Source organism: Suncus etruscus, chromosome 1 (genome assembly GCF_024139225.1).
Source record: "Suncus etruscus isolate mSunEtr1 chromosome 1, mSunEtr1.pri.cur, whole genome shotgun sequence".
Taxonomy (NCBI): domain Eukaryota; kingdom Metazoa; phylum Chordata; class Mammalia; order Eulipotyphla; family Soricidae; genus Suncus; species Suncus etruscus.
This window is the reverse complement of record NC_064848.1, coordinates 164,010,454-164,036,198: the sequence shown is the minus strand read 5'-3', so window position 1 is coordinate 164,036,198 and position 25,745 is coordinate 164,010,454. Positions and strand designations below refer to the sequence as shown.

Genomic DNA, 25,745 nt, shown 5'->3' with positions numbered 1-25,745 from the left:
AATTAAAAATAAAAACAAATGGGCCAGAGAGATCGCACAACGGTAGAGCATTTGCCTTGCATATGGCCTATCTGGGTTCAATTCCAGGTATGATTCCCAGCATCCCATATGGTCCCCGAGCCTGCCAGGAGGGATTTCTGAGTGCAGAGCCAGGAGTAACAGCCAAGTGTCGCTGGGTGTGGTCCAAAAATAAAAATAAAAACAAAATCTTCTACAGGTAATTTTGATATTGTAGCTAGGATAATCATTAATCTAAATAGAAGAGTAAGATTGTGATCGTGCATTTTTGTTGTTTTGTTTGTTTTATGGGGAGAGGGGCACACCCCGCAGCTCTCGGGTTACTCCTAGCCTTGTGCTCAGAAATCGCTCCTGGCAGGCACTGGGAACCATATGGGATGCCGGGATTTGAACAGTGTTGGTCCTGCGTCAGTCACTTGGAAGGCAAATGCCCTACCATTGTGCTATCTCTCCGGCCTCTGTTTTGTTTGCTTTTTAATTGCCACACCCAGCAATGCTTATGGCTCAGTGTCAGCTCTGCACTCAGGGACCACTCCTAGCAGCTTCCAGAAAACATATGGGGCACCAGGTATCAAACCCCATTCAGCTGTGTGCAAGGCCAGTTTTCTACCTGCTGTCCTGTCTGTCACTCTCATCTCTGAGGTCATACTTTACAAGAATATAAATTGTTTTCTTACTTGGCTAGGCTATTTCCTATATTAGTTGGGAATAAGATTTTAAAAATGTGTCTTGGTTTTTCATTCATGTGTCCTGTATCAGTTTTTGTCAAGTAGAGACTTGCGCTCAGAGCAACTTTGTAACTGTTCTTTGTAGTTGAAAGTCTTGACTTAAGTTTAAGTTATTTTACTTAAGTCCAATTTTCTTATTTTAATTTTTAGGTTTTTATTGGGCTTTTTGGCACTATCCTGGTAGTGTATAGGGTCTACTTCCCTGAGGACCATGCACTGTTTGGGATTGAACCTGGGCACCTGTGTGCAAAGCATGTACTTAAACCCTTTGAACTATCTCCCTGGCAGGCCTGACCTCTTTTATTTTTTTTAAGTTACACAATTAGCCTAGGACGAACCTCAGTTCGATCCTCAGGCATCCCATATTGTCCCCCAAGCCAGGAGTAACCCCTGAGCGTCACAAGGTGTGCCCCCCCCAAAAAAGAAGGTACATAACCAAATATCCTGTTTTCCACATTGGAAATAACATCACACATACACATACCCATCTTTCTTTTGCTAATATACAAAATATACAATTGGTCATTTATTAGGTCACTTGGTCCTTGACATCCAAAAATTAATGCTTGGATACTTGCTATAAAGACATGCAGTAGTCATAGAAAAGAGATGTTAGACCTAAACAGTAAGAATGCTTATTTATACTTAGTTTTCTCATAAAACTGTAAATTGTATTTGTACTGTTTTTATGTTGATATTTACAAAGGAGTTGATAAAGAATGCAAATATACATGTTTTAAAATGAATCTTTATTATATAAAATGAAAATTTTTATTAAATATAATAGAAAAACACTTTTGTATATCATAGTTAAACTGTACAATCCAAGTCTATGCATTAGGAATTCAGCTTCTGTAAGATGCAGAAGCATATATTTGCCCTTAAAGACTCACTAAAATTCTTCAGAGTTCTAGTCACACAAAGATCAGGAAACAATTATTAATCATTTCTCTCTATTGCAATTAGTTTTCCAGCCTATATTAAAACCTTCCCAAATTTTTGGTTTATTTTTTTCTTTACAAAATATTCAATGCTGAAACAAAAAAATGCACAGTTAAAGTAATTAAGTAAGCTGGCATCTTTCTCCCTTTCTCGGTTACTTGACACTAAATTGTCAGACCTGCCATGTCCTTTTTTTCCCCTCACCTGGTTTTGCTGAGAGAATACACCCATGTCAGTATTCTGGGGTTTCTTTGCGTAGTGCTTTGGAGAACTACGTCTTTGAGCCGTTTGAGCTATTTCCGTAGCCTTTGTCTTATCAAATGTTAAAACCATCAGACCCATCCATCTCTCTGTATTAAATATCAGACTGCTTCATTTTTAGTCCATAAATTTTCTCATTGCCGATTTGAATTTTTCTCTCTAGGGTATCTGTTAGTTAGTGAATTTTTCAGTTCCATCTCCATCTTTTCTTTCCCTTGTCATTGTGAGCACTCCAGCTGATTGCATCATCAGATTGGGCCCTGTGAGCTGTTTTGCTCTTTTCCAAGTGTCTGATTCAGCGGGCCATAGACCACTGCTTGCCAGAAAATCACCATTGCTTCTCGTCTGACGCTTGCCTACTTGTTTTGCTCGTTTGAGAGATGAGACTTTGTTTGCCAGAAGCACAGTTGATAGAAATAGAATAGTACAAATAAGAAAAAGTACTGCAATTACAATTAAGCAAATTAGCATAGCCATTTTGTAGCTGTTTTCCTCGCAGACCTCTTTTTTTAAAATTTCACTGTGATTTTTGCTTGTGTTTTTGATGCTCTGTATTGTTGGAAAACTATTCCAGATATCAGAAGTTGTAAAATGCTGTAGCTTAGATTTAGGAATTAAAGGTATGGTGTGAGGTGATGTTGCTATTTCAGGCATATTTGTAGAATTACCATTTTTATGCATTTTAGGTGATGCAGGGCTTTTATTAGTGTTTTCATTTTGGTTTTTGCCTGTCTTAGTTTGAACATCTGGATCCGAAACAGTAGTATTGTTAGCCAGCAGATGGGTATAGTTTGCCTTTGTTACAGAAGACAAAGAAAAAACTGTTGCCATCAGAAAGGCAAGGTGCAGGTAATGTCCTGTGTGGCCCATGTCTGAGAGCATACTGGTAATCTGTGGAGATAGCAGGATAAAGTTTGTTAACTCATCAAATAATTGAATGATTAAATATAATCATCAAAGAATTCCCAGTTTTGGTAGTTTTTTTTTTTTTTTCTTTTTTTCTTTCTTTTTTATTTTTTTCTGGTGCACCGTTCCTGGAGGTACTGCAATACCAGGTCGATGCGTGGAATGGACGGAGCAAGCTCCTATTCCAGTTCCTAGTGCCAAAAATCCATTTAATATATTGTCGTCGGATAGACGACGTATCAGATATTAAACTGATAAGAACAGATACTACACTCGGCCAAAAGGCCGAGAAGCGATTGGTTGGTAGTTGTTAAAAGACAGATGATACGTAACAAGTAAACTATATGCTCACATCTGACATTTGTGCTCCTGTTTGAATTTCTCCTTAGCTGCTTTATACATGAACAATTTAATTTTATTTCTGTGATATTGTAAATGACAGAAAGAAGCATTACAAACAAAACTATTAATCATTATGAACTGAAAATCATGGAAAACTTGAAGCACACTAGACTTTAGCTTTGAGTCAGATAGTTCTGCTTTTACTTTTTTGATTCCCCTTTTTCCTACCCCCCACCACCACATAAGGATCTTTCTTGCAAAAACTCCCCACCCTCTAACAAATGTGTCACCACCAGTCTTTAGAATAAAGAAACTATGTAACCTTGAGCATTTAACTTCAAGTAAAATAGAAAATACATGGTTGTCTTGCTTTTTGCAGAACAGAGTGGTGTTGGAAATGTATTAGAAAATGAAAAGAAATGAGGAATTTGACATGTTCCTTTCTTGAATTCCTATTTATTTATTTTACAATGTAGAATCAAGATGGTACTTAAAAGATATTTTTAGTATTTATAAAAGTGATTTTATGGCAGTAGTTCTTTCTCGTATCACCTCTGATTTTTTTTCCTGCCCCCACCTCTGATTTATTGTGACTTTCCAAAAGCCTTGGCTTGCTGCTTTTCTCAAGTTTAAAAAAAAAAAAACAAAAACTTGGCATTACAAGAGGGAAAAAGCATATTTCTTCTCAGTAATCTTAAAGAGTCAGCAAAAGTTTTAACTTTGTAATCATTACTTATATCAAGCAAACTAGAATTTCCTTTGGCATTGAGCTTTCTGGAAGCCAAAAAAAAATGGCATCTGTTTTTAATTCTCATTATTCACCATTATATATATATATATATATATATATATATTATATGTATAAATAAAGTTGGCATATCTGTAACAAAGTGGGAAAGATTTATCACAATTACTGTTATCTTTTAGTTTGTCTTGTAAGTTTTGTAAGTATTTATTCCAGGGTACTATAAACAAAAACTAGATTATTCTCCTGAGATTTTCTAAATGAAATGAACTATTTACAAATCCTGTGGTGTTTATTTGGTGTTGGGGGTCCCCACACCTGGCAGTATTCAGGGATGCCAAGGTTGGAACTCAAATCAGCCACATGCAAGGCAAGTGTCGTACCTGCTGTACTATCTCTCTAGCCTCACAAATCCTATATAAATAAATTTTCTCAAACTTGAATGACCTGGAAGTCTTTTTTTTTTTATTAAAGTTTTGTTCAGTGGGTCTAAGAGCAACCTGACATTTTATATTTCTAAACCACGCCTAAGAAAAACAATTAATACTAGCCACGTTTTTAATTATCAAGGCTTTATAAGTAGATAATATGTTGACATACAGATGCAAATACAGTTGTGACATTTTAAGGTGTATAAGCATATAATAGTGAAACTAACTGAAATATTTAGTAATACAGGAAGAAGACTTAAATATTTTAAAAAATTAAGATTAGATCATAGTCCCTTCTAGACAGTTAAAATATTATATGCTGGGGCTGGAGAGTTAGCATAAGAGATAGAGTAGAGCCAGGAGTAACCCCTGAGTGCTGCCGGGTGTGACCCCAAAAAAACCCCTAAATAAATAAATAAATAAATAAATAAATAAATAAATAAAATATTATATGCTGGTTTTTGTATTTAATTTTTAAGTTGAATGACAAATCTATGGATAGTCTATGACTATCACAAAGAAAATATCTTCAATTGGGCTAATAAATACTTGTCAGCCCTTTTTTAATACTAGATTGAATTTCTGCATTCGATGATAGTTTAAAGTGTGTTATTCTTGTCAAATTAGTTCATTAACACTATAGTACCCGTTGTAATATTTATACACATTTTAACAGTGCTTACCACAAGATAAATAATACTCCTGTTGTTAATTGTCTTCCAATAGTTGCCCTGTTATCTCCAAATAAACAAACTATTGACAAAGCGAGATTTTCTATTGCTCTTACTAAAATGTCTGAGAATAGAATTTTGTTTGCAATATCACCAAGTTAGGTCAGGGATTATTTTATAAAGTGTTTTCTTTATTTCTGGTTTTAAATCAGAAATAAATCATAACAATTAGTAGTGACATTTTTTTTAACTTTTATAATAAAACTTTCCAGTTCACTTGTGGCGTCTAAACTCAGGTCCTTCCTAATGTTAACTTTAAACTCTATTAATGGTAAATCTTTTCTTGTGAGTGTGCATACACACGTGTATATGTGTGTGTGTGTGTGCATGAGTGACATATGGCCAGGAATAAAATATAAGACCGGATGCTTTAGCATACATATATCACTACTAAGTGATACCATCAACCTAAATTTTTTTTATTTCTAGTTTTACTTAATAGTATGAATAGACTATGAAAAAGTATGTTTTAATCACATAATTCTGTTTTGTTAATTCTTAGGTATTATATATATATGTGTGTATATATATATATATATATATACTTTCTCAAACACTACTATGTAAAAAGTAATGAGTGAAAAACATAATAAAAACTATATATTTGACCTACCTTACAGAGTGCTTGGTCAAAATCTGATTATAACCTGATTTTTAAAGGCCACTTCTTTTCTTGTCTTGAAGTATGGCTTCCAAGTAACTTAAAGCAGAATAGACTTGGAGAATGTGAATCTTAAAGTAAATCTGCAGTTGAAAAGGATCTGTACAGCTAGCTTTCCACTTTTAAAACCAAACCACAGATGACACATTTCCTTTTTTGCTGCAACTAAGCACATGTCACGGGGAAAAAAAACTCCAGTTTGTCTATTTGGCCACTGGCATGACAGAAGGCTTTGTAGAACAAATCCCGCCTCCAGGGTGGGGAGGACTTTCCACTTAAGGCCTTTTGACTATTTATGTTCATCATTTATGCCAGTTATATGCTTTTGAATGATAGATGGACTAATTTAAAAGGAAGACTAATTTAAAAGAAGGTGGTACTTTCCCTACAAAATTTGAATTGCCTCTAAAATTTTATTTGCATAACACAGATTGCCTGAGTTTGAGTTCGCTGGGGCATTGATTCAGGTTATAGAAATAGTAATGTATGTAACTGATACTTCAAATTAGGGAACTATTGCAATTTGAGAACATATTTTTAGATTATATGGAGCAGATAATGCTTTTAAGGTTTAGTGTGTACACACAACACACATACTTTCTTCTTAAATGTTTTATTATTGCCTCATATCCAGTATGTTTAGTTGACTTCCTTCCTCATCCCTCTTAAGTGACTGCCCCTATGTTATTGTTCATGATCACAATATTTCCTTAATCTCAAAGCTTGGTATATAGCCTGTTTTGTTTTGTTTTTTTTTGTTTGTTTGTTTGTTTTTGTTTTGGGGCCAGCCACACTCATTGAAGCTCAGGGGTTGCTCCTGGCTATGTGCTCAGAAATCGTTCTTGGCTTGGGGGGACCATATGGGATGCCAGGGATCAAGCCAAGGTCTGTCCTGGATCGACTGTGTGCAGGCAAACACTCTACCGCTGTGCTATCGCTCTGTCCCCAACTTTATAGTATAATTTAAAGTCAGAAAGCACAATATATCCCATCTTCTTTAGCTGCAAAGTTGCTTTGACTATTTCAGCAAGTGTGGTTCCATGCAAATTTTAATGATCATTCCGTGCTCTTGCAAAACATTCACTGGATTTTGAAAGAGATTTCATTGAATCTGTATAAGGCTTTGGCTAGAATGGTCTTTATAATAATGTTAATTCAATTGATGACTATTGAATATATTTCAGTTTTCCTGTTTTAAATAGGGACATTCTTTTGTAGAAGCCTTTCCCTCATTCATTGATTCTGTTTTGCTTTGGGGCCATACCCAATAATGCTCAGACATTTCTCCTGGTTCTGCAGTCAAAAATTACTCTTGGCAGATTCGTGGGACTAGATGGGATGCTGTGTATCAAATCCGGGTTGGCTGCATGCAAGGCAAATGCCCTAACCTCTGCTATCATTCTGGCTCCACTTATTGTTTTAGCTACCTTGTTCTTTTTTTATTCATTTGAAAATAAGATTGCTGTTTGTATGTAGAAATGTAATTGATTTTTGTATGTTGACTTAAAGGAAGAGTTTGTTGTTGTTGTTCAAAATGCTTAAGCTTGGGCCAGAGTAGTGATAGCACAGCGGTAGGGTGTTTGCCTTGCACACTGCCAACCTAGGACAAACAGTGATTCGAATCCCAGCATCCCATATGGTCCCCTGAGTCTGCCAAGAGTGATTTCTGAGCGCTGAGACAGGAGTAACCCCTGGTGCAGCCGGCTGCGACCCAAAACCAAAAATAAGGAATAAGGCAAGAGAGATAGCACAGTAATAGGGTAGTTTGCCTTACCTTGCACACAGCCGATCCAGAACGGACAGTGGTTCGAATCCTGGCATCCCATATGGTCCCCAGAGCCTGCCAAGAGCAATTCTGAGCACAGAGCTAGAAAACAAAATGCTTAATCTATCAATTTGTCTCTTCTTTTTTTTTTTTTAATTGGAACCATACTTGATTTTTTTTTTTTTTTGTTTTTGGGTCATACCCTGCCACGCTCAGAGGTAACTCCTAGCAGGCTCAGGGGACCATATGGGATGCCAAGATTTGAACCACCAACCTTCTGCATGCAAGGCAAATGCTTTATCTTCATGCTATCTCTCCGGCCCCGGAACCATACTTGATATTAGGCCCACGTGGCTATACCTTGCAGTGTTTGGGGGATTGGAAGAAATTGATGCAGAGCAGGGGATCAAACTCAGAACCTCACACATGCTAATCATGTATTATATATGTTGAGCTATATACTGGGATTTTTTACTTTAATTTTAATAACTGTTCTTATTATTTTTAGTTTTTGAGCCATACCCTAGTGGAGCTTAGTTTTACTCTTGACTCTGCTCAGGGATCACTTTTCTCAGTGCTCAGGGACAGACCATATAGGGTTCCAGGGATTTAAGTTAGGTAGGCTGTGTACAAACAAGTGCTTTGTCTACTGTACTATCTCCAGGCCTTTTGTGTGTGTATGTGTGTGTTGTGTTATATCTGGTGACACTCGGGTTACTCCTGGCTATATGCTCAGAAATTGCTCCTGGCTTGGCGGGGGGAGGAACCATATGGGATGCCAGGAGATCGAATCCAGATCCGTCCTAGGCCAGCCACGTGCAAGGCAAACGCCCTACCACTGCACCACCACTCTGGCCCCATCTCCATCCCTTTTCTATCATTTTACTTTGGCCTTCTTGTCTAAAGAACTCATTCTTAAGTAATTATTTATACTTTTATGATAGTTCTATTTTACTAATTTTCTCTAGGAAATAATCAGAAAAATAGTAATAAAATTATTAGAAGCATCTGTATATTCAGAACTCTATTAACAGTGTATTAACAATATTGTTGGTTTTTTTTCTTTTTGTCACCTTCCCTAGGTTTAAAACTGGTCAGATCAATGGTGATTTGCTGATATATCATGTCTTGCTGACTTTAAAGCCATATTATGCAAAGCCATATGAAATTGTAGTGGACCTTACCCATACTGGGCCCAGCAATCGCTTTAAAACAGACTTTCTCTCCAAGTGGTTTGTTGTTTTCCCTGGTTTTGCTTATGACAATGTCTCTGCAGTCTATATCTATAACTGTAACTCTTGGGTCAGGGAGTACACTAAGTATCACGAGCGACTACTGACTGGCCTTAAAGGTAGCAAAAGACTTATTTTCATCGATTGTCCAGGAAAACTGGCTGAGCACATAGAGCATGAGCAACAGAAACTCCCTGCTGCCACCTTAGCTTTAGAAGAGGACCTGAAGGTGTTCCACAATGCTCTAAAGCTAGCTCACAAAGATACCAAGGTTTCTATTAAAGTAAGTTTCACTTTGTATTAAGTAAATGATTTATTTCCTTTCTTTGCTGTTTAGTCTATATGATGTCCTATAACAAATGTAAAGCCCAAGTGAAGGAAAACAAAACTATTTTTCTTTATGCACTTCCTGCAGAAGTTATTGAGGCCATATACTTAATTGTATTCTAGGCTGGACTAGAGGTAGAAGAATAAAGTATGTCAATCAAATGTAAGAATATATGGGATGGTAAATCACTTCCTGAATGTTCTAATTATTACATGGGGTTTTTTGCAGTCTCTTAAATATAAACTGTCAGAATAATGTCAGTAACTGTCAGTAGAATTCTTATTCCTAATTTCTTTCTGATATTTTCTTTGTCTTTTGAGAGTATTAATCACAGTAGTTATTGAAGCTATTTAAATATATATTATAGTAGTGAATTTTTTAGCTAGAAAATATGGTATTTTGTGTGTTGGTTTAGGTTTTGAAACCTCTTAGAATTCTATGTAATCAATTTAATTCTTCTCCATTTTACCCCTCACCACCATTTTCCAGGTTGGTTCTACAGCTGTTCAAGTTACCTCAGCAGAGCGAACAAAAGTCCTGGGGCAGTCAGTCTTCCTAAATGATATCTACTATGCTTCAGAGATTGAAGAGATTTGCTTAGTGGATGAGAACCAGTTCACCTTAACCATTGCAAATCAGGGCACGCCACTCACCTTCATGCACCAGGAGTGTGACGCCATTGTCCAGTCTATCATTCACATCAGGACACGCTGGGAACTGTCACAGCCTGATTCCATCCCCCAGCACACCAAGATTCGACCAAAAGATGTCCCTGGGACATTGCTCAACATCGCGTTACTTAATTTAGGTAGTTCAGACCCTAGTTTGCGGTAGGTATTTTTTTTTTTTAATTCACTTGAACTTTATTTAGGGTTTGTTGCTTTTAAAATGAGACCATGTAATGGGCTGAAAATTGCCACTGGAATCCTCCTCAGGAGACCCCCAAAAACAAAACCAAAAAGGAAATGTGATAGTATTGAATTTCACCACAGTCAAATTATATCATCATTGTTTGACCAAAGAGAGCTAAATGTTCAGTAACTCAAACAGTATATTGCATGCTTTTCCACCCATGTCATTTTAATAAAAGTCTTGAAAGAAATTGTAAGACAAATGTAGATATCTATCTTTAGAGTTTAATTTGTTCTACTTAATTGTGACCTAGGGAGTTATAGAATGGTTTAAATTTACATCTAGTATTTTTTGACAAAGTATTAAAGTTGTTGAAGCTCTTTGCTTTTTCATTTTATGTTTTTGTTTTTGAGTCACACCTGGAGGTGTTGTGACCACACTACTGACTACTCAGGAGTGAACTCTAGCAGTGCTCAGGGAACCATATGTGGTGCAAGAAATTTAACGCTGGGTCATCAGGAGATGTGGTGGTGCCCAGTGATAGAACACATGCTATATCTCTGAGGTTCAGTGAAGCTCTGGGTTCAATCGCTAGCTCATAAAACATAAAAATTAATAATAGTAAGTACAGCAATATCTTATTGATCCTACAAAGGATCAATAAGAAGTTTAAACATTAATAATGTATGTCACGTAGTTAACTGTGCTTAATAAATAACTTTCTTCCCATTTGCCCTTTCTCCACTGCCTATTTTATTTTTTTTCCAAAGGGCTCACTCCCTGTGGAGCTTGTGAAACACCAAAACCACGTGTTGCCAGAATTCAGGCTCAGAGCCTTAAACATGCTTTGCATGTGCTCTGCACTTGAGCTGTATACTAGTCTGCTGACAGGATTTCTTTGTAGCCCTTTCTCACTTGGACTTTTCATGTTACAATGATTCTTTGTCTCAAATATCTTGGGACTGTCAGGATTTTTAGAATAAATTTTAGTTCAGAAAATCTTCAGAGAATATAAAGTTCAGGTTTTATAAGAAAATGCTTTTAGTATTACAATTTTTTTAAGTAAAAAGGAAAAAATAGCAAGATTTCTTCACCTGAATGGATTTCATGGAATCTTTGAATGCCTGGAAATTATTCATAAAATTTTGTGTATGCTTAGATTTTAGAAGAATCTATCATACCTGCACCCAGGTATAGAGCCCCCAATTTTAAACTGATAATCAGTGTAATGTAGAAGTCAATTGTAAATTAGTTTAACTCTGGGGGGGGGGGCAGAGCAGTATAGCACAGCAGGTAGGGCATTTGCCTTGCACACAATCAACATGGGTTCCATCCCCGGCATCCCATATGGTTCCCAAACTGAACCTGGCAGGAGTAATTTCTGAGCGCAGAGTCAGGAGTAACCCCAGAGCTCTGCCAGGTGTGGCCCAAAAACAAAACCAAAAACTTTTAGTTTAACTCAAGAGTTCCTAACAGTTCATAAAAGATCTACAGCTTAGAAACAATGACTTTAGTATTCTGATTTTATCAGAATGAAACTAAAGGACTGCTTTAAATCTCTTAGTTCAAAGTTTCGCTCAAAACAGTGCTCACGTCTTCTAGCAATTGTTAGAATTCTTGTGAGAATGAATCTGCGTTCTTAGGAAATGAAGAAACTAATAAACTTCTGCTTGTTGCTGAAGCATGTTAGCTCAGAGAAAAGTCTTTAGCAGATTTGAACTTCTGTGGCTTTTCCTACTTTATTAGCATGGAGCCAGAACAATAGTACAGTGGATAGTACTGTATAATTCCCTCCCCCCCAGTTTATGTCCCTGAGCTCACCAGGAGTGGTTCCTAAATACAGCCAGGAATAGCCCTGAGTACAGTTGGGTGTGGCCTAAAAGCAAGATAAAAGGCAATTATGAAAGCAGTCAATTTACTAAGAAATAAAACTGTTTCTTCTGCTTAGTAGGGCAAGAAAAAGATTTTAATTTCAAATTGAGGGTTAGGGCCAGTGCTTGCTTCAGCAGCACATATACTAAAAATTGGAATGATACAGAGAAGATTAGCATGGCCCCTGCGCAAGGATGACATGCACATTTGTGAAGCGTCCCATATTTATTTGAAAGAAAGAAAGAAAGAAAGAAAGAAAAAGAAAGAAATAGGAAGGAAGGAAGGAAGGAAGGAAGAAAGAAAGAAAGAAAGAAAGAAAGAAAGAAAGAAAGAAAGAAAGAAAGAAAGAAAGAAAGAAAGAAAGAAAGAAAGAAAGAAAGAGAAAGAAAGAGAGAGAGAGGGAGGGAGGGAGGAGGAGGAAGGAGGGAGGGAGGGAGGGAGGGAGGGAGGATGGGAGGGAGGGAGGGAGGGGAGGGAGGAAGGGAGAGAAAGAAAGGAAAGAAAGAAAGAGGAAGGAAGGAAGGAAGAGGAAGGAGGGAGGGGAGGGAGGAAGGAGGAAGGAAGAAAGGAGGGGAGGGAGGAAGGAAGGAAGGGAGAGAGAGGGAAAGAAAGAAAGAAAGAAAGAAAGAAAGAAAGAAAGAAAGAAAGAAAGAAAGAAAGAAAGAAAGAAAGAAAGAAAGAAAGAAAGAAAGAAAGAAAGAAAGAAAGAAAGAAAGAAAGGAAGGAAGGAAGGAAGGAAGAAAGAAAGGAAGAAAGAAAGGAAGGAAGGAGGGAGGGAGAGAAGAAAGAAAGGAAGGAAGGAAGGAAGGAAGGAAGGAAGGAAGGAAGAAAGAAAGAAAGAAAGAGAGAGAGGGAGGGAGGAGGAGGAAGGAGGGAGGGTGGGAGGGAGGAAGGAAGGAGGGGAGGGAGGAAGAGAGAGAAAGGAAGGAAGGAAGGAAGGAAGGAAGGAAGGAAGAAGGAAAGAGGAGGAAGGAGGGAGGGAGGGGAGGAAGGAGGGAGGGAGAGGGGAGGGAGGATGGGAGGGAGGGAGGAAGGAAGGAGGGAGGAGGGAGAAGGAAGGGAGAGAGAGGAAAAAGAAAGAAAGAAAAAAGAAAGAAAGAAAGAAAGAAAGAAAGAAAAGAAAGAAAGAAAGAAAGAAAGAAAGAAAGAAAGAAAGAGAAGGAGAGAGAGAAAGAAGAAAGAAAGAAAGAAAGAAAGAAGAAAGAAGGAAGGAAGGAGAGAGAAAAAGAAAGAAAGAGAAGAGAGAGAAAGAAAGAGAAAGAAAGAAAGAAGAAAGAAAGAAAAGAAAGAAAGAAAGAAAGAAAGAAAGAAAGAAAGAAAAGAAAAAGAAAGAAAGAAAGAAAGAAAGAAAGAAAGAAAAAGAAAAGAAAAGAAAAGAAAAGAAAAAGAGAAAGAATGAATTAGGGCCAGAGCAATAGTGCAATGAGTAGGGCACTTCCCTTGCATACAGCTAATCCAGGTTCAATTCCCAGATTTTATTTTATATCCTGAGCCTACCAGGAGTAACTCTTGAGCACCACTGAGTGTAGGGCCCCACCACCACCAAAAATTTTTAATTGTTTGAACTTTCTCCCAAAATAAGTATATTTTCGGACATTTATAAGGTAATTTGGGGTTCTAATGGAACCTGTATATATTCTAATTTTTTCATAGTTTTTGCTTTTAGTTTTATGTATATAGAATGGAAGTTACTTATGAAAGAGATATTGGAGAATACTAAACTATCATTCAGTCATTTTTACCTGTTTGTAGCACAACTTATACAATACTCAGAAATTCAGTAGATGTTGATAAGAATTAAAAAGTAGAATGGGTAAGGTGCTTGCCTTGCATGCATCTGACCCAAGATCAATTCCTGCACCATCCATCATATCCTGAGCCTGTTATGAGTGACCCTTGAGTACAGAGCTAGGTATACCTTGATCACAACTGGGTTTGGCCCAAAAACCAAAAAATTAGAATAAAATTTAATATTCTAATCTGATTACAGACCATCTCATTTTTCTTATGATTTCCATTATCAATGGGCCTATTAGGAGGGACAGCCATAACTTGAGTTTGGGCCTAGCTAAAAATACAATAGATTTTATTCTGACTTGCAGTTGACCAACCTTAAGAACCTAAATTTTTCGTATTTTCTGTTGCAGTAAAGTATATTTTTTTATTTGTTTTGGGGCCACACCTGGTGATGCTCAGGGCTTACTCCTTGCTCTATACTCAGCATCACTCCTAATGGGCTCTTGGGACAATAGGGATGCTAAAGATCAAACCCAGGTCAACAGCATGCAAGGCAAACACCCTATGTGCTGTACTATCACTTTGGCCCCAGTGAAGTATCTTTTAGGAAAGCCTTATATCACTTGTCTTAGGAACCTCATGGCTGTCAATTTTTTCTCTTAAAAAAAAAAAAAAAGCCGAGGCCGGAGAGATAGCGTGGAGGAAAGGCATTTGCCTTGCATGCAGAAGTCGGTGGTTCAAATCCTGGTATCCCATATAGTCGTCCCCTGAGCCTGCCAGGAGCGATTTCTGAGAGTAGAGCAGGGTCTCAAACTCAATTTACCTGGGGGCCGCAGGAGGCAAAGTCGGGGTGAGGCAGGGCCGCATAAGGGATTTTGCTTACCGAATATTAATAAAAAATCACATTAGTAAAAAAAAAAATCGCATAAAACATTTGCATACCCCAAACGGAACTGCTCGGGGTATGCGAATGTTTAATGCATTTTTTTCTTACTAATGCGATTTTTATTGCGATTATTCGGTAAGCGAATAATCGCGAATACTGCCATATTTGAAGGCCGGCCACGGCCCACAAAATGTATGGAGGGCCGCAAATGGCCCGCGGGCCGCGAGTTTGCGACCCCTGGCGTAGTGCCAGGAGTAACCCCCGAGTGCTGCCGGTGTGACCCAAGAACAAAACAAAACAAAAAGCCCCAGTTGATCAAGATGTATTTTGGTCTTACCTTAGAAACATATGACCTTTTATATCTAGTTGAGTGTAAAATTTAAAAATACTTTATTAGAGTCTGGGGAAATAGCTCAGAGGGCTAGAGTACATGTCTGACATGCTGAGTCCTTGAGTTTGATCCCTGATACCACATGGACCACTAATCATCTGTGAGTGTAGCTCTGGTAGCCCCTGAGACTAAGCACTACCAAGGTGGCTCTTCTGGCCTCTAGTAGCACTAAATCTGAGTAGTACCAGAGTGGCCCTTAGTCTCTTGTGAAATGCTTGGGAACCTTTCTCCAATAGTTGTTTATCCTTGTCAAAGAATCGTAAGTTGTATATGAAGATTTGGGCATGTAAGTAAAAGTTCTAAAGCAACTTCATTTGTGTTTTCTCCTTAGGTCAGCTGCCTATAATCTGCTGTGTGCCTTAACTTGTACCTTTAATTTAAAAATCGAGGCCAGTTACTGGAGACATCAGGTTTATGTATCCCTGCCAACAATACCCTTTTTATTGTCTCCATTAGTAAGACACTGGCAGCCAATGAGCCACACCTCACCTTGGAATTTTTGGAAGAGTGCATTTCTGGATTTAGCAAATCTAGTAAGTGATAATTTTCTTTAACATTAACAATGATTTTTAAGTATACTTAGACCTCATTTTTGCCTCTTCTAACCTGTGTTATTATGTAATTGAGAAACTCTAAAAGAACTTGATGGGTAACCTGTTATAACTCACTAAGAAAATTACTAAAATTCTGATAAGCAAAGCATAGAGGTGGGATTTTAATAGCTTACATGTCTCTGAATCACTTACAAAGTATTTTTTAGTACCATGTTTCAATTGGTTTTAGCATTTTTCTTATAAATTATTCCAAATAAGTACTTATTTTGTCTCACTGACTTTAGGGAAATACCTCTTGTTTTGTTTTGCTGGGGTTGACTTTGTGATTTATTGTTTATGTACAATGCAGTGCAAGGATAATGCAGTGACACATAATTTAGGGTACAAAGTTGGCTCTTGAGTTAGGTTTAATAAGCCTTACAAAATTGATATCTATTCTGTATACCTGTCTTTAGTTCTTATAAAAATGTGACTGTGCTCTTTTGTAAGAGATAGTAGAAATTTAAAAATGTGTAAGATTAAGAAAACAACTTTATTTTGCGATATTAACATTAAAAAAAGTACTTGAGGGATTCAGGAGATGGCCCAAAGATCTATTGCATGTCTTTGCATGCAGGAGGCCTGGGTTTGATTCCTGGCACCACAAATTTCCTAGAGCATAGGGAGCAACTCCCAGCAGTGCACCAAGAATAGCCTCTAAGTCCACAGGCCTGGTCCAAAAGCAAGTATTGTTTTTCTTTAAGTAAAAGGCATAGTGTATTCCTAAATAAACAATTCTACCTATATTATATATGGTTTTTGAAGATTTAGAATGAGGAGACAGAGCAGCTGTGTGCCATTGCCAAGTTGGGCTGATGATCTATATTGCATCTACCGCTTAGCAACTGTATACTTGACCAGGCTTATAGCACCACCCATTCAGTTCACTACTGTCTAACATCAGGACTCACCTTAAAGAAACAGATAAGCAAGAAACCTGATGAACAATTCTAAGTAATGACTATAAAACTGCTTACCAAACTAAGGAAAAGAGGAGCAGAAGTTTTAGTACAATGATTAGAGCATTTGCCTTGCACATGGCTGACCCAGGTTTGATTCTCAGCATCCCATATGACTCCCTGAGCACTGCTAAGAGTAATCTCTGAGTGCCGAGCCAGGAGTAACCCCTGAGAATTGCTGGGTATAAAATAAAATCCACTGGTTGTGGGTACCATGTTTCTAAACCCCAAGCACATAGGTCTAAAGAAGTAGGGTAGTGGTGAAAATATAATAAATCAAGCCAATCGGGAAAGAGTAATGGAGTCAGTGGCTTCTCATGACTTCTCCCTTGTGGTCTCTGCCAGAGCCTAAAGCTAGAATTTCTTACTCTTTTTGGGCGGAGTCACACCCAGCGACACTCAGGGATTACTCCTGACTCTGCACTCAGAATTTGCTCCTGGCAGGCTTGGGGGACCATATGGGATGCTGGGAATTGAACCACCATCGGTCCTGGGTTGGCTACATGCAAGGCAAATGCTGCCACTGTGCTATCTCTCTGGCCCCAAGAACTCCTCTTTCTTTTTTCTTCCTTTTTTTAACTTTATTGATTGATTGATTAGTTGATTGTTGGGCCACACTAGTGGCTCAAGGGTTACTCCTAGCTCTGCACTCAGAAATTGCCCCTTGCAGGCTGGGGACTATATGGGATGCTGGAATTGAAGCCAGTCCCTCCTGGGTATGTATGCAAGGCAAATGCCCTACTGCCCAACTATCTCAGGTCCAAGAAGATAGGGAATGCCTTTGTTTTGGGTTAATTGCTGGGTGTCATTTTACAGCAGGGTACATGCAAACAAACTAAATAAGAGAAAGAACTGTTAAATTAGAAACTTTAAGAAAGGGGCCAGAGAGATAACATAGAGGTAAGGCCTTTGCCTTGCATGCAGAAGGGCGGTGATTCGAATCCCAGCATCCCATATGGACACCCCCCCCCCCCAGCCTGCCAGGAGCAACTTCTGAGCATAGAGCCAAGAGTAATCGCTGAGCACCACCAGGTGTGATCCACGAATCAAAAAAAAAAAAAAAAAAAAGTTTAACAAATATCCAAACCAAAGTTAAAGAGCTGAAGAATTTTATAGAATTGAAAAATATAATAGAGGGATGTAATAGCAGAATGAAGAATAAGAACAGATAAGTAACTTGGAAATAAAAGCAAATGAACTTACTCAGAGCAACAGAATGAAAAATATTTTTTTTAAATGAAGTTAGGTCGTTTGGGAGAGAACATAGCAGAGAAGCACTTGCCTTGCAAGCAATGGCATACAGTGCTTCTGAGCTCCACCAGGAATGGTTCCTGAGCACACAGCCACAAAGAAACCCTGAGCACTGCTGGGTGTGACCCAAAAACAAAAAAGGAAAAATAGCTCCTACATATAGTTCTATAAGGCTGTCAGCAGAATTTTCAGCAGAAACTTTGCAGGCCACAATAGATTAGCATGCATACTCAAAGTGCTGAAAAGAGAAAATTTCTAACCAATAGTGCTATCCTTGGCAAAGTTTTCATTCATAATTGAGAGATTAAGAATTTTTCAGACAAAAGCTAAAATAGTTCGTCACCTTAAATGACATTGTAAGAAATATTGAGTCTTCTCTAAACTGGGGAGGAGACATTAAAAAGATATCAAAAAAAAATCTATCTCACTATTTAGGCTCTAATATAACTGTTACACTAGCCAAGATTAGGATATAACCTAAGCATCTATCAAATAAGTATGTGGTAAACATACAAAATGGACCACTGAAGCTAAGAAAAAAATTCTGCCATTTGCAACAATACATTTACCCTGAGGGGGATTTTATTATGTTAAGTAACTCAGGGAAAGTCATGTACTGAGTATTTTCATTCATATGTGGAGCATAAAGGAAGCAAATATATCAACAAAACTAAACAAATTTTTAAATCTAAAAATAGAATCATCACCAGAGGGCAGTGGGGTGGTGAGGAGGGTAAAATGGGTAGTAGAGCTTAAAATGTATGGTGGTGAACAGAACTACATTTTTCTTGTATACCTAACTTAACATCTCTAGATATTGAAGTGTAAAGCTGTGCACCTGAAGCTTATATAATATTTTAAACCAATAATTACCTTAATAAAAATTAAAGATTGGGGGGATGGAGAGATAGCATAGCTGATGGTGTTTGCCTTGCATGCAGAAGGACGGTGGTTCCAATCCCGGCATCCCATATGGTCCCCTGAGTGCTGATGGGTGTGACCCAGAAAAGCAAAAAAAAAAAAAAATATATATATATATATATGTATATATATATATATATATATATATATACAGAGAGAGAGAGAGAGAGGAGTCAAACACACTTCGTGGGATTATTTATCTGTGAAAATCTAAGTCAAGGAAAGTAGAATTCGTATAAGTAGACAATTATAATTAGTAGTAACCAGAGGATAGGTTGAGTGTGGTAAAAGCATACACACTTTAAATAACTAGAAGTTATCATTAACATGCTAAGATGGTTAGCATCTAAGAATCTACTGTATACTGTGGTGACTATAGTTTATAATATTATTGTATCATTGAAATTTGCAATCACTCTCTTAGCTTTACTCTAAAATAGTCAAATATATAAGGTGAAGATTGGGTCACACCTAGCAATGCTCACAGATTACTTCTGGGAGCCATATGGGATGCCAAGGATTGAACTTGAGTGGACTGCACGCAAGGTAAATGTCCTACTTGCAGTACTATTTCTCTGACCCCAGTCATGTTTGTTTGTTGTTTTCTTAATGCAACACCATAGAGAGTGTACAGGGTTAAATCTGTAGGCTGTTGGGCACAGCCTACCTGGCTCTATCCCTGTCACTACATGATTCTCTGATCATCTTCAAGTGTAGCACTGGGGACCCCTGGCATCACTGTGGGGAGCCTAGATAATCCCCATCTCCACATTCTCTGACTAGAACTCTGGACTGCTGGTTAGGTTGATTAGGAATAGATAGCAGGGAAACTAGGCCCTCTACTTCAAGATACAAGAGACAAAGTAGTGCCAGGAGATAGTACAATGGATAAAACACTTGCCATGCAAGCAGATATTGGCATGTGCTGCATTTGCTCCTCAGCACTACCTACAGTCCCCTGAGAAATGCAAGATGTGATCCTTGAGCATAGACTATTATCAGGAGTAAGGACTTAGCTGTTATATAAGAAACAAACAAAATGAGGGGCCGGGCGGTGGCGCTAAAGGTAAGGTGCCTGCCTTGCCTGCGCTAGCCTTGGACAGAACGCGGTTCGATCCCCCGGTGTCCCATATGGTCCCCCAAGCCAGGAGCAACTTCTGAGCACATAGCCAGGAGTAACCCCTGAGCGTTACCGGGTGTGGCCCAAAAACAAAAACAAAAAAAAATGTTCAAAATGAGAATCCAAAAATGAAAAAATGTTTTTTCAGCCATTAAGGAAAAAAAAATACCTTCAATCACAGATTTCTTCTTTTATTAATTCTCTAAATTAATTAATTAATTTTTTTTGTTTTTGGGTCACACTTGGCAGCTTTCAGGGGTGTTTCTCCTGGCTCTGTGCTCAGAAATCACTCCTGACAGACTTGGGGGACCCTATGGGATACTGGGATTCGAACCACAATCCGTCATGGTTCAGCTGCGTGAAGGCTGTACTCTCTCTCCAGCTCAATCACAGATTTCTTATAAATTCTTTAAAACAGGATCAACAGAAACATGAATACCAAAAAAGAATTTTAAATTTAGCTTACTAATAAAATTTACCATTAAATTTTAAAAATATAACTGAAATAGTAAGGTATTCAACTGTCAACTGGATGGAAAGGTTTAATTCATTGTTGATAGTCTATGAAATTGTGAACAAGGCCCCAGAGCAATAGTTCAGTGGACAGGGCCTTATATATGGCTGCCCGGGGTTCAATCTACAGGTTCATTTCTGGCCCCTCATATTGTGGTATCCCAAGCTCACCAGGAGTGATCAAAAGTAAGCCCTGAACACTACCATTTGGGGCATCCCCCTTCCAATAAAAGGGGTGGGGGAGAAATTGTGAACAGGAATAATTTTTCTAGAAAGCAGCTAGGATATCAAGATAACGTATTTTCCATTTTTTTTAAGATGATTGGGTGTATAAGGTAACCCCTACTTTTCCTGTTAAAATATGATTTGGGCTATATTTGCCGGATAAGACTACCTTTCTTTTAATGCACACCAAATGGAAATTTAAAGAAATGTAAGAGAAAAAGAGTAGAACCCTCAAAGGTTAACAATATATCTTTAATAAAGCTCGACTTTGGAGTGCCAACAATCATTTTACATTTGTCATTTGTAGTGAGTGACTGTGATTTTTTTTTAAGTGTGATCTACATTGAGAGCAGGGAGAGGTGGCTCCTCCAAGAGCAGCTGCCTGGGGTACAGTGATTAATAGGACAGCTAGAGGGAGACAGAGCACCTCCTCAATGTCCCATAAAAGCTGAACAGAGGCCTGAGCAGGAAGGCTGCATACCCAGTGGCTGGATGAGATGCGGCACTTGGTAACACAGCTCCACTGTGTGCCCTGAAAGATGAATCAGAATAAGCAGAAGACTGAGTGATGACTCCTGGCAGCTGGATGGGATGCAGTGGTAAGAGGGGGAGTGGATCACTTGTCCCTGAAGTTGGAGTAAGTTTCAGCATGCTGTTACTGTCATATTAGACAACCCCAGATTTTGAAGAAGAGTTTCATGGGTTAAAAAGTCGTCTTATGTTAATCCTGCCAATCCATGAGCAGGGTATGTGTTTCCATTTCCGTGTGTCCTCTCTTTTTTCTTGGAGTAGGGCTTTATAGTTTTCTTTATATAGGTCCTTCATGTCTTTGGTCAAGGTGACTCCAAGATATTTGAGTTTGTGTGGCACTAATGTGAATGGGATTGGCTTTTTGACGTCCATCTCTTCCCTATCATTATTGGTGTATAAAAAGGCCATTGATTTCTGTGTGTTAATTTTGTAGCCTGCCACCTTGCTATATGAGTCTATTGTTTTTAGAAGCTTTTTGGTAGAGTCTTTAGTGTTTTCTAGAGTATCATGTCATCTGCAAACAGTTTTTCTTCTGTGTGCCTTTGTAGTTCACATCTAATTTCAGAGCCTTGTGGTCAGCAAAGGTAGCCTGCAAGATTTCTATCCTCTTGATTTTATGAAGGTATGTCTTATGTGTCAGCATGTAGTCTATCCTGGAGAATGACCCATGTACATTGGAGAAGAATGTGTATCCAGGTTTTTTTGAGGTGGAGTGCCCTATATATATCTACTAGTCCTCTTCCATTACTCTTTTCAGGGCTAGTATGTTTTTGTTGGGTTTCAGTCTGGTTGACCTATCAAGTGTTGACAAGGCCGTGTTGAGGTCTCCCACAATTATTGTGTTATTATTGATGTCTTTTTTTCAGATTTGTCAGTAATTGTATTAGATAATTTGCTGGTCTCTCGAATAGCTAAAGCACTCCTAGGGAAAAGGAAAATGGGAGGCATTACTTTCCCCAACTTTAAACTGTACTACAAAGCAATAATTATCAAAACAGCATGGTATTGGAATAAAGACAGACCCTCAGATCAGTGGAATAGGCTTGAGTTCTCAGACAATGTTCCCCAGACGTACAATCACCTAATCTTTGACAAAGGAGCAAGAAATCCTAAGTGGAGCAGGGAAAACCTCTTCAACAAGTGGTGCTGGCAGAACTGGTTAGCCACTTGCAAAAAAGTGAACATAGACCCCAGTTAACATCATGTACAAAGGTAAAATCCAAATGGATTAAAGACCTTGATACCAGACCTGATACCATAAGGTGTATAGAACAACACATAGGTAAAACACTCCAGGACATTGAGACTAAAGGCATCTTCAAGGAGGAAACTGCACTTTCCAAACAAATGGAAGCAGAGATCAACAGATGGGAATACAGTAAGCTGAGAAGCTTCTGCACCTCAAAAGAAATAGTGCCCAGTATACAAGAGCCACCCACCCTGTGTGGGAGAAATTATTCACCCAATACCCATCAGATAAGGGGCTAATATCCAAAATATACAGGGCACTGACAGAACTTTACAAGAAAAAAACATCTAATCCCATCAAAAAATGAGGAGAAGAAATGAACAGACACTTTGATAAAAAAGAAATACAAATGGCCAAAAGCACATGAAAAAATGCTCCTCATCACTGATCATCAGGGAGATGCAAATCAAACAATGATGAGATACCATCTCACACCCAGAGATTGGCACACATCAGAAAGAATGAGAACAATCAGTGCTGGCGGGGATATGGAGAGAAAGGAACTCATCCACTAATGGTGGGAATGCCGTCTAGTCCAACCTCTATGGAAAGCGATATGGAGATTCCTCCAAAAACTGGAAATTGAGCTCCCATTTGACCCAGCCATTCCACTCCTAGGGATATACCCTAGGAACACAAGAATACAATACAAAATCCCCTTCCTCACACTTATATTTATTGCAGCACTATTCACAATAGCCAGGCTCTGGAAACAACCAAGATGCCCTTCAAAAGACGAATGGCTAAAGAAACTGTGGTACATATACACAATGGAATATTATGCAGCCGTCAGGAGAGATGAAGTCATGAAATTTTCCTATAATGGATGTATATGGAGTCTATCATGCTGAGTGAAAAAAGTCAGAGGGGGAGAAAGAGAGACACAGAATAATCTATGGGTTTTAAAAGTCATTTTTGCAACAATCCTCAGAGACAATGAGAGGAGGGCTGGAACTTCCAGCTCACTTCATGAAGCTCACCGTAAAGAGTGGGTGAGTGCAGTTATAGAAATAACTACACTGAGAACTACCATAACCATGTGAGTGAATGAGGGAACTGGAAAGCCTGTCTTGAGTACAGGTGGGGGTGGAGTGGGATGGAAGGAGATTTGGGACATTGATGGTGGGAATGTTGCACTGGTGAAGGGGGGTGTTCTTTACATGACTAAAACGTAATCACAATCATATTTGTAATCAAGATGTTTAAATAAAAAAAAAGACCAAATAAAATGTTGTCTTATATGCCAGAAAATACGGTACTGAAACCAGGGATAACTCAATGATAGTCATATATGTGAGGCCCTGAATTTGACCTTTTGTTTTCAAAAGTAGCTGCCATCAAGTAACAAAAGGAGAAGTCTTATATGTAAGCTTTTCTTTTTGGGTCCTTCCCTCAGTACTAGAGCTATAGATCTATGCTCAGGACTCTCATGGCATTGCTCTAAAGATTATATGTAATGCTAGGGATTATATGTAGTGCTAGGGATTGAACCAGAGTTGACTGCATGCAAGGCAAATAATTTTTTTATTCCCTGTATTATTATTCTGGCATTTGATATATATAACCATAGCATAGAGGAGATTCTATATGAGCATATTTAAGAGAATTTTGGAATCTTTTTTGAAAGGACCACACCCAACTCAGTGTTCAGGGGTGGATCCTGGCATTACTTGGGGAACCATACATATATTTCCAGGCTCAAACTCAGGCCTACTGCAGTCAAAGTCTATGATCCATCCCTTTGAGTTACCTTCCCTGTCATGGTTGTTTTGGGTTTATATATATACATATGTATGTATGTATGTGTGTGTGTATATATATATATATATATATATATATATTACACATGTTTCAAAATAAAGTTGAAGTATTTTTGGAGAATTTTATTTGGGAGGGTTGGAAGAAATAGGAAGGGGTTAGGCTGGGCCACAGGGCTTACTTCTGGCTCTGCATTCAGAGATTATTCCTGGCAGGCCTGGGGAACAAATCCCTGGGATGTCAGGGATTGAACTCAGGTCAGATATGTACAAGTCAAGCGACTTGCTATACTATCTCTTCACCCCATTTTTAGAGAATTTTAAATGATGAATAATTAATCTCAGCATGCTGTATAATAAATGTCTAGAACATAGTGAACATGTAGTATAATCTTAAGTTCTGTGAGATAGTTGGAAGAATGGGTTATACTTTTGTATATACAGATAAATATATGTTATATTTGGATGAGGGGTGGTTGGGCCATACCCAGCAATGCTCGGGAATTACTCATGGTGGACCTGGAGGATATATGGGCTATATGGGATGCTGGGGATAAAACCTGGATTGGCTGTGTGAAAGGCAGGCACCCTATCTGCTTACTGTTTCTCTGGCCTTAAACTTTATCTTTATATATAGATATATTTGAAGGCCTGAGGGATATATGGTTTTATACCAATAATAGAATATAATAATACTGGCTTCATTTTTTTGGTGAAGCTTTTCTTTTGTCAAACTGTTGCCTTGTTGGTTTTTTAATTACCATATATTCAAGTATAAGCCAACCCCCCACAATTTTACCTGAAAAACTGGGAAAACTTAGTGACTTGAGTATAAGCTGAGGTGGAAAATGCAGCAGCCACTGGTAAATTTTAAAAATAAAAATAAAAGCCCAAAACAATTACAATAATTGAGGAATCAGTAGGTTAAATGTTTTTCAATATTTATTGCTAAAGAAGACCTGTAAACTAGCAGCAGTAACTTTAAAACTTTAAATAAAGTACAGAAATCTGTAGCTTAACAGGTAATCAAGCTAAATCACAAAGGTTAAAATCCTTCAAAACTGGATTCTACCTCCTCATCATCTGTATATCCAAACAGAGCTTTAGCTGGATCTGATGTGAGGGTATCAGCATAGACATTGTCATCATCACTGACTTCACAGATATCATCATCACTGCTGTCAGTTTCATACAAAGCACAGAATATTGTGGGTTAAATAGTTCAGTGGCAAACAATTCAGTTCAGCAACCTTCCTCTTCAGCTCAGCTGCAACTTGTGGACTGAGCTGAAGCACCGCCCCCTCCAGCAGATGGCACAAGACAACTGGAGACTACATGCATTTGATTCAGAGCACACGCACCAAATCAAATAACTGGTATGACCCACAAATAAGCCAAGTTCGAGTTTTTCAGCACAAATCTTGTGCCTGTAAGACTTGGCTTATACTTAAGTATATAGGTAGATTCTTTAAACCTCAGTCTCGGGGGCCAGAGAAATAGGATTGGGGTAAGACCCTAGCTTTGTAGGTAAACAACCCTGGGTTTGATTCTCTGGGACCTTGTATCATCTCTCAAGCATCATCAGGAGTGAGTCCCTGACCATAGAGCCAGAAGTAAGTCCTAAGCATCACTGGGTATGACCCCAAAACAAAAACAATAAGCTATAAAGTAAAAATAAAATTAAATGAACAGTAAAATTAACAAAAGAGAATATGTCAAGCTAAGAAGCTTCTACATTGCAAAAGAAATGATAACCAGAATCAAAAGACACAAATATTATCTCCCACAAGTTGGGAGA

General features: G+C 38.2%; 2 protein-coding genes and 2 non-coding genes across 4 annotated transcripts in view; 2 read left to right on the top strand and 2 right to left on the bottom strand.

Annotated features, from left to right (window-relative positions):
- Positions 1-25,745, top strand: part of NF1 (neurofibromin 1) — a 304,781-nt gene that overhangs the window by 220,511 nt on the left and 58,525 nt on the right. Inside the window, 4 exon segments of the mRNA XM_049772767.1 lie at positions 8,613-9,045; positions 9,580-9,920; positions 15,160-15,212; positions 15,215-15,361. Coding sequence (XP_049628724.1) covers positions 8,613-9,045; positions 9,580-9,920; positions 15,160-15,212; positions 15,215-15,361 — 974 coding nt within the window.
- EVI2A (ecotropic viral integration site 2A) lies at positions 1,913-5,932 on the bottom strand. Its single transcript, XM_049772616.1, has 2 exons — positions 5,718-5,932; positions 1,913-2,840 (listed from the first exon to the last, which is right to left on the bottom strand). The coding sequence occupies exon 2, from the start codon at positions 2,829-2,831 to the stop codon at positions 2,121-2,123; it is 711 nt and encodes a 236-aa protein (XP_049628573.1). The 5' UTR covers positions 2,832-2,840; positions 5,718-5,932; the 3' UTR covers positions 1,913-2,120.
- LOC126033798 (U2 spliceosomal RNA) lies at positions 2,968-3,152 on the bottom strand. The gene has a single exon (XR_007504504.1). It is a non-coding gene; the product is annotated as a U2 spliceosomal RNA (small nuclear RNA).
- Positions 11,936-12,043, top strand: LOC126025793 (U6 spliceosomal RNA). Its single transcript, XR_007501524.1, has one exon. It is a non-coding gene; the product is annotated as a U6 spliceosomal RNA (small nuclear RNA).

Coding starts and splice junctions, on each gene's coding strand:
- EVI2A (XM_049772616.1), bottom strand. CDS start 2,831: ATGCTCTCAGACATGGGCCACACAGGACATTACCTGCACCTTGCCTTT.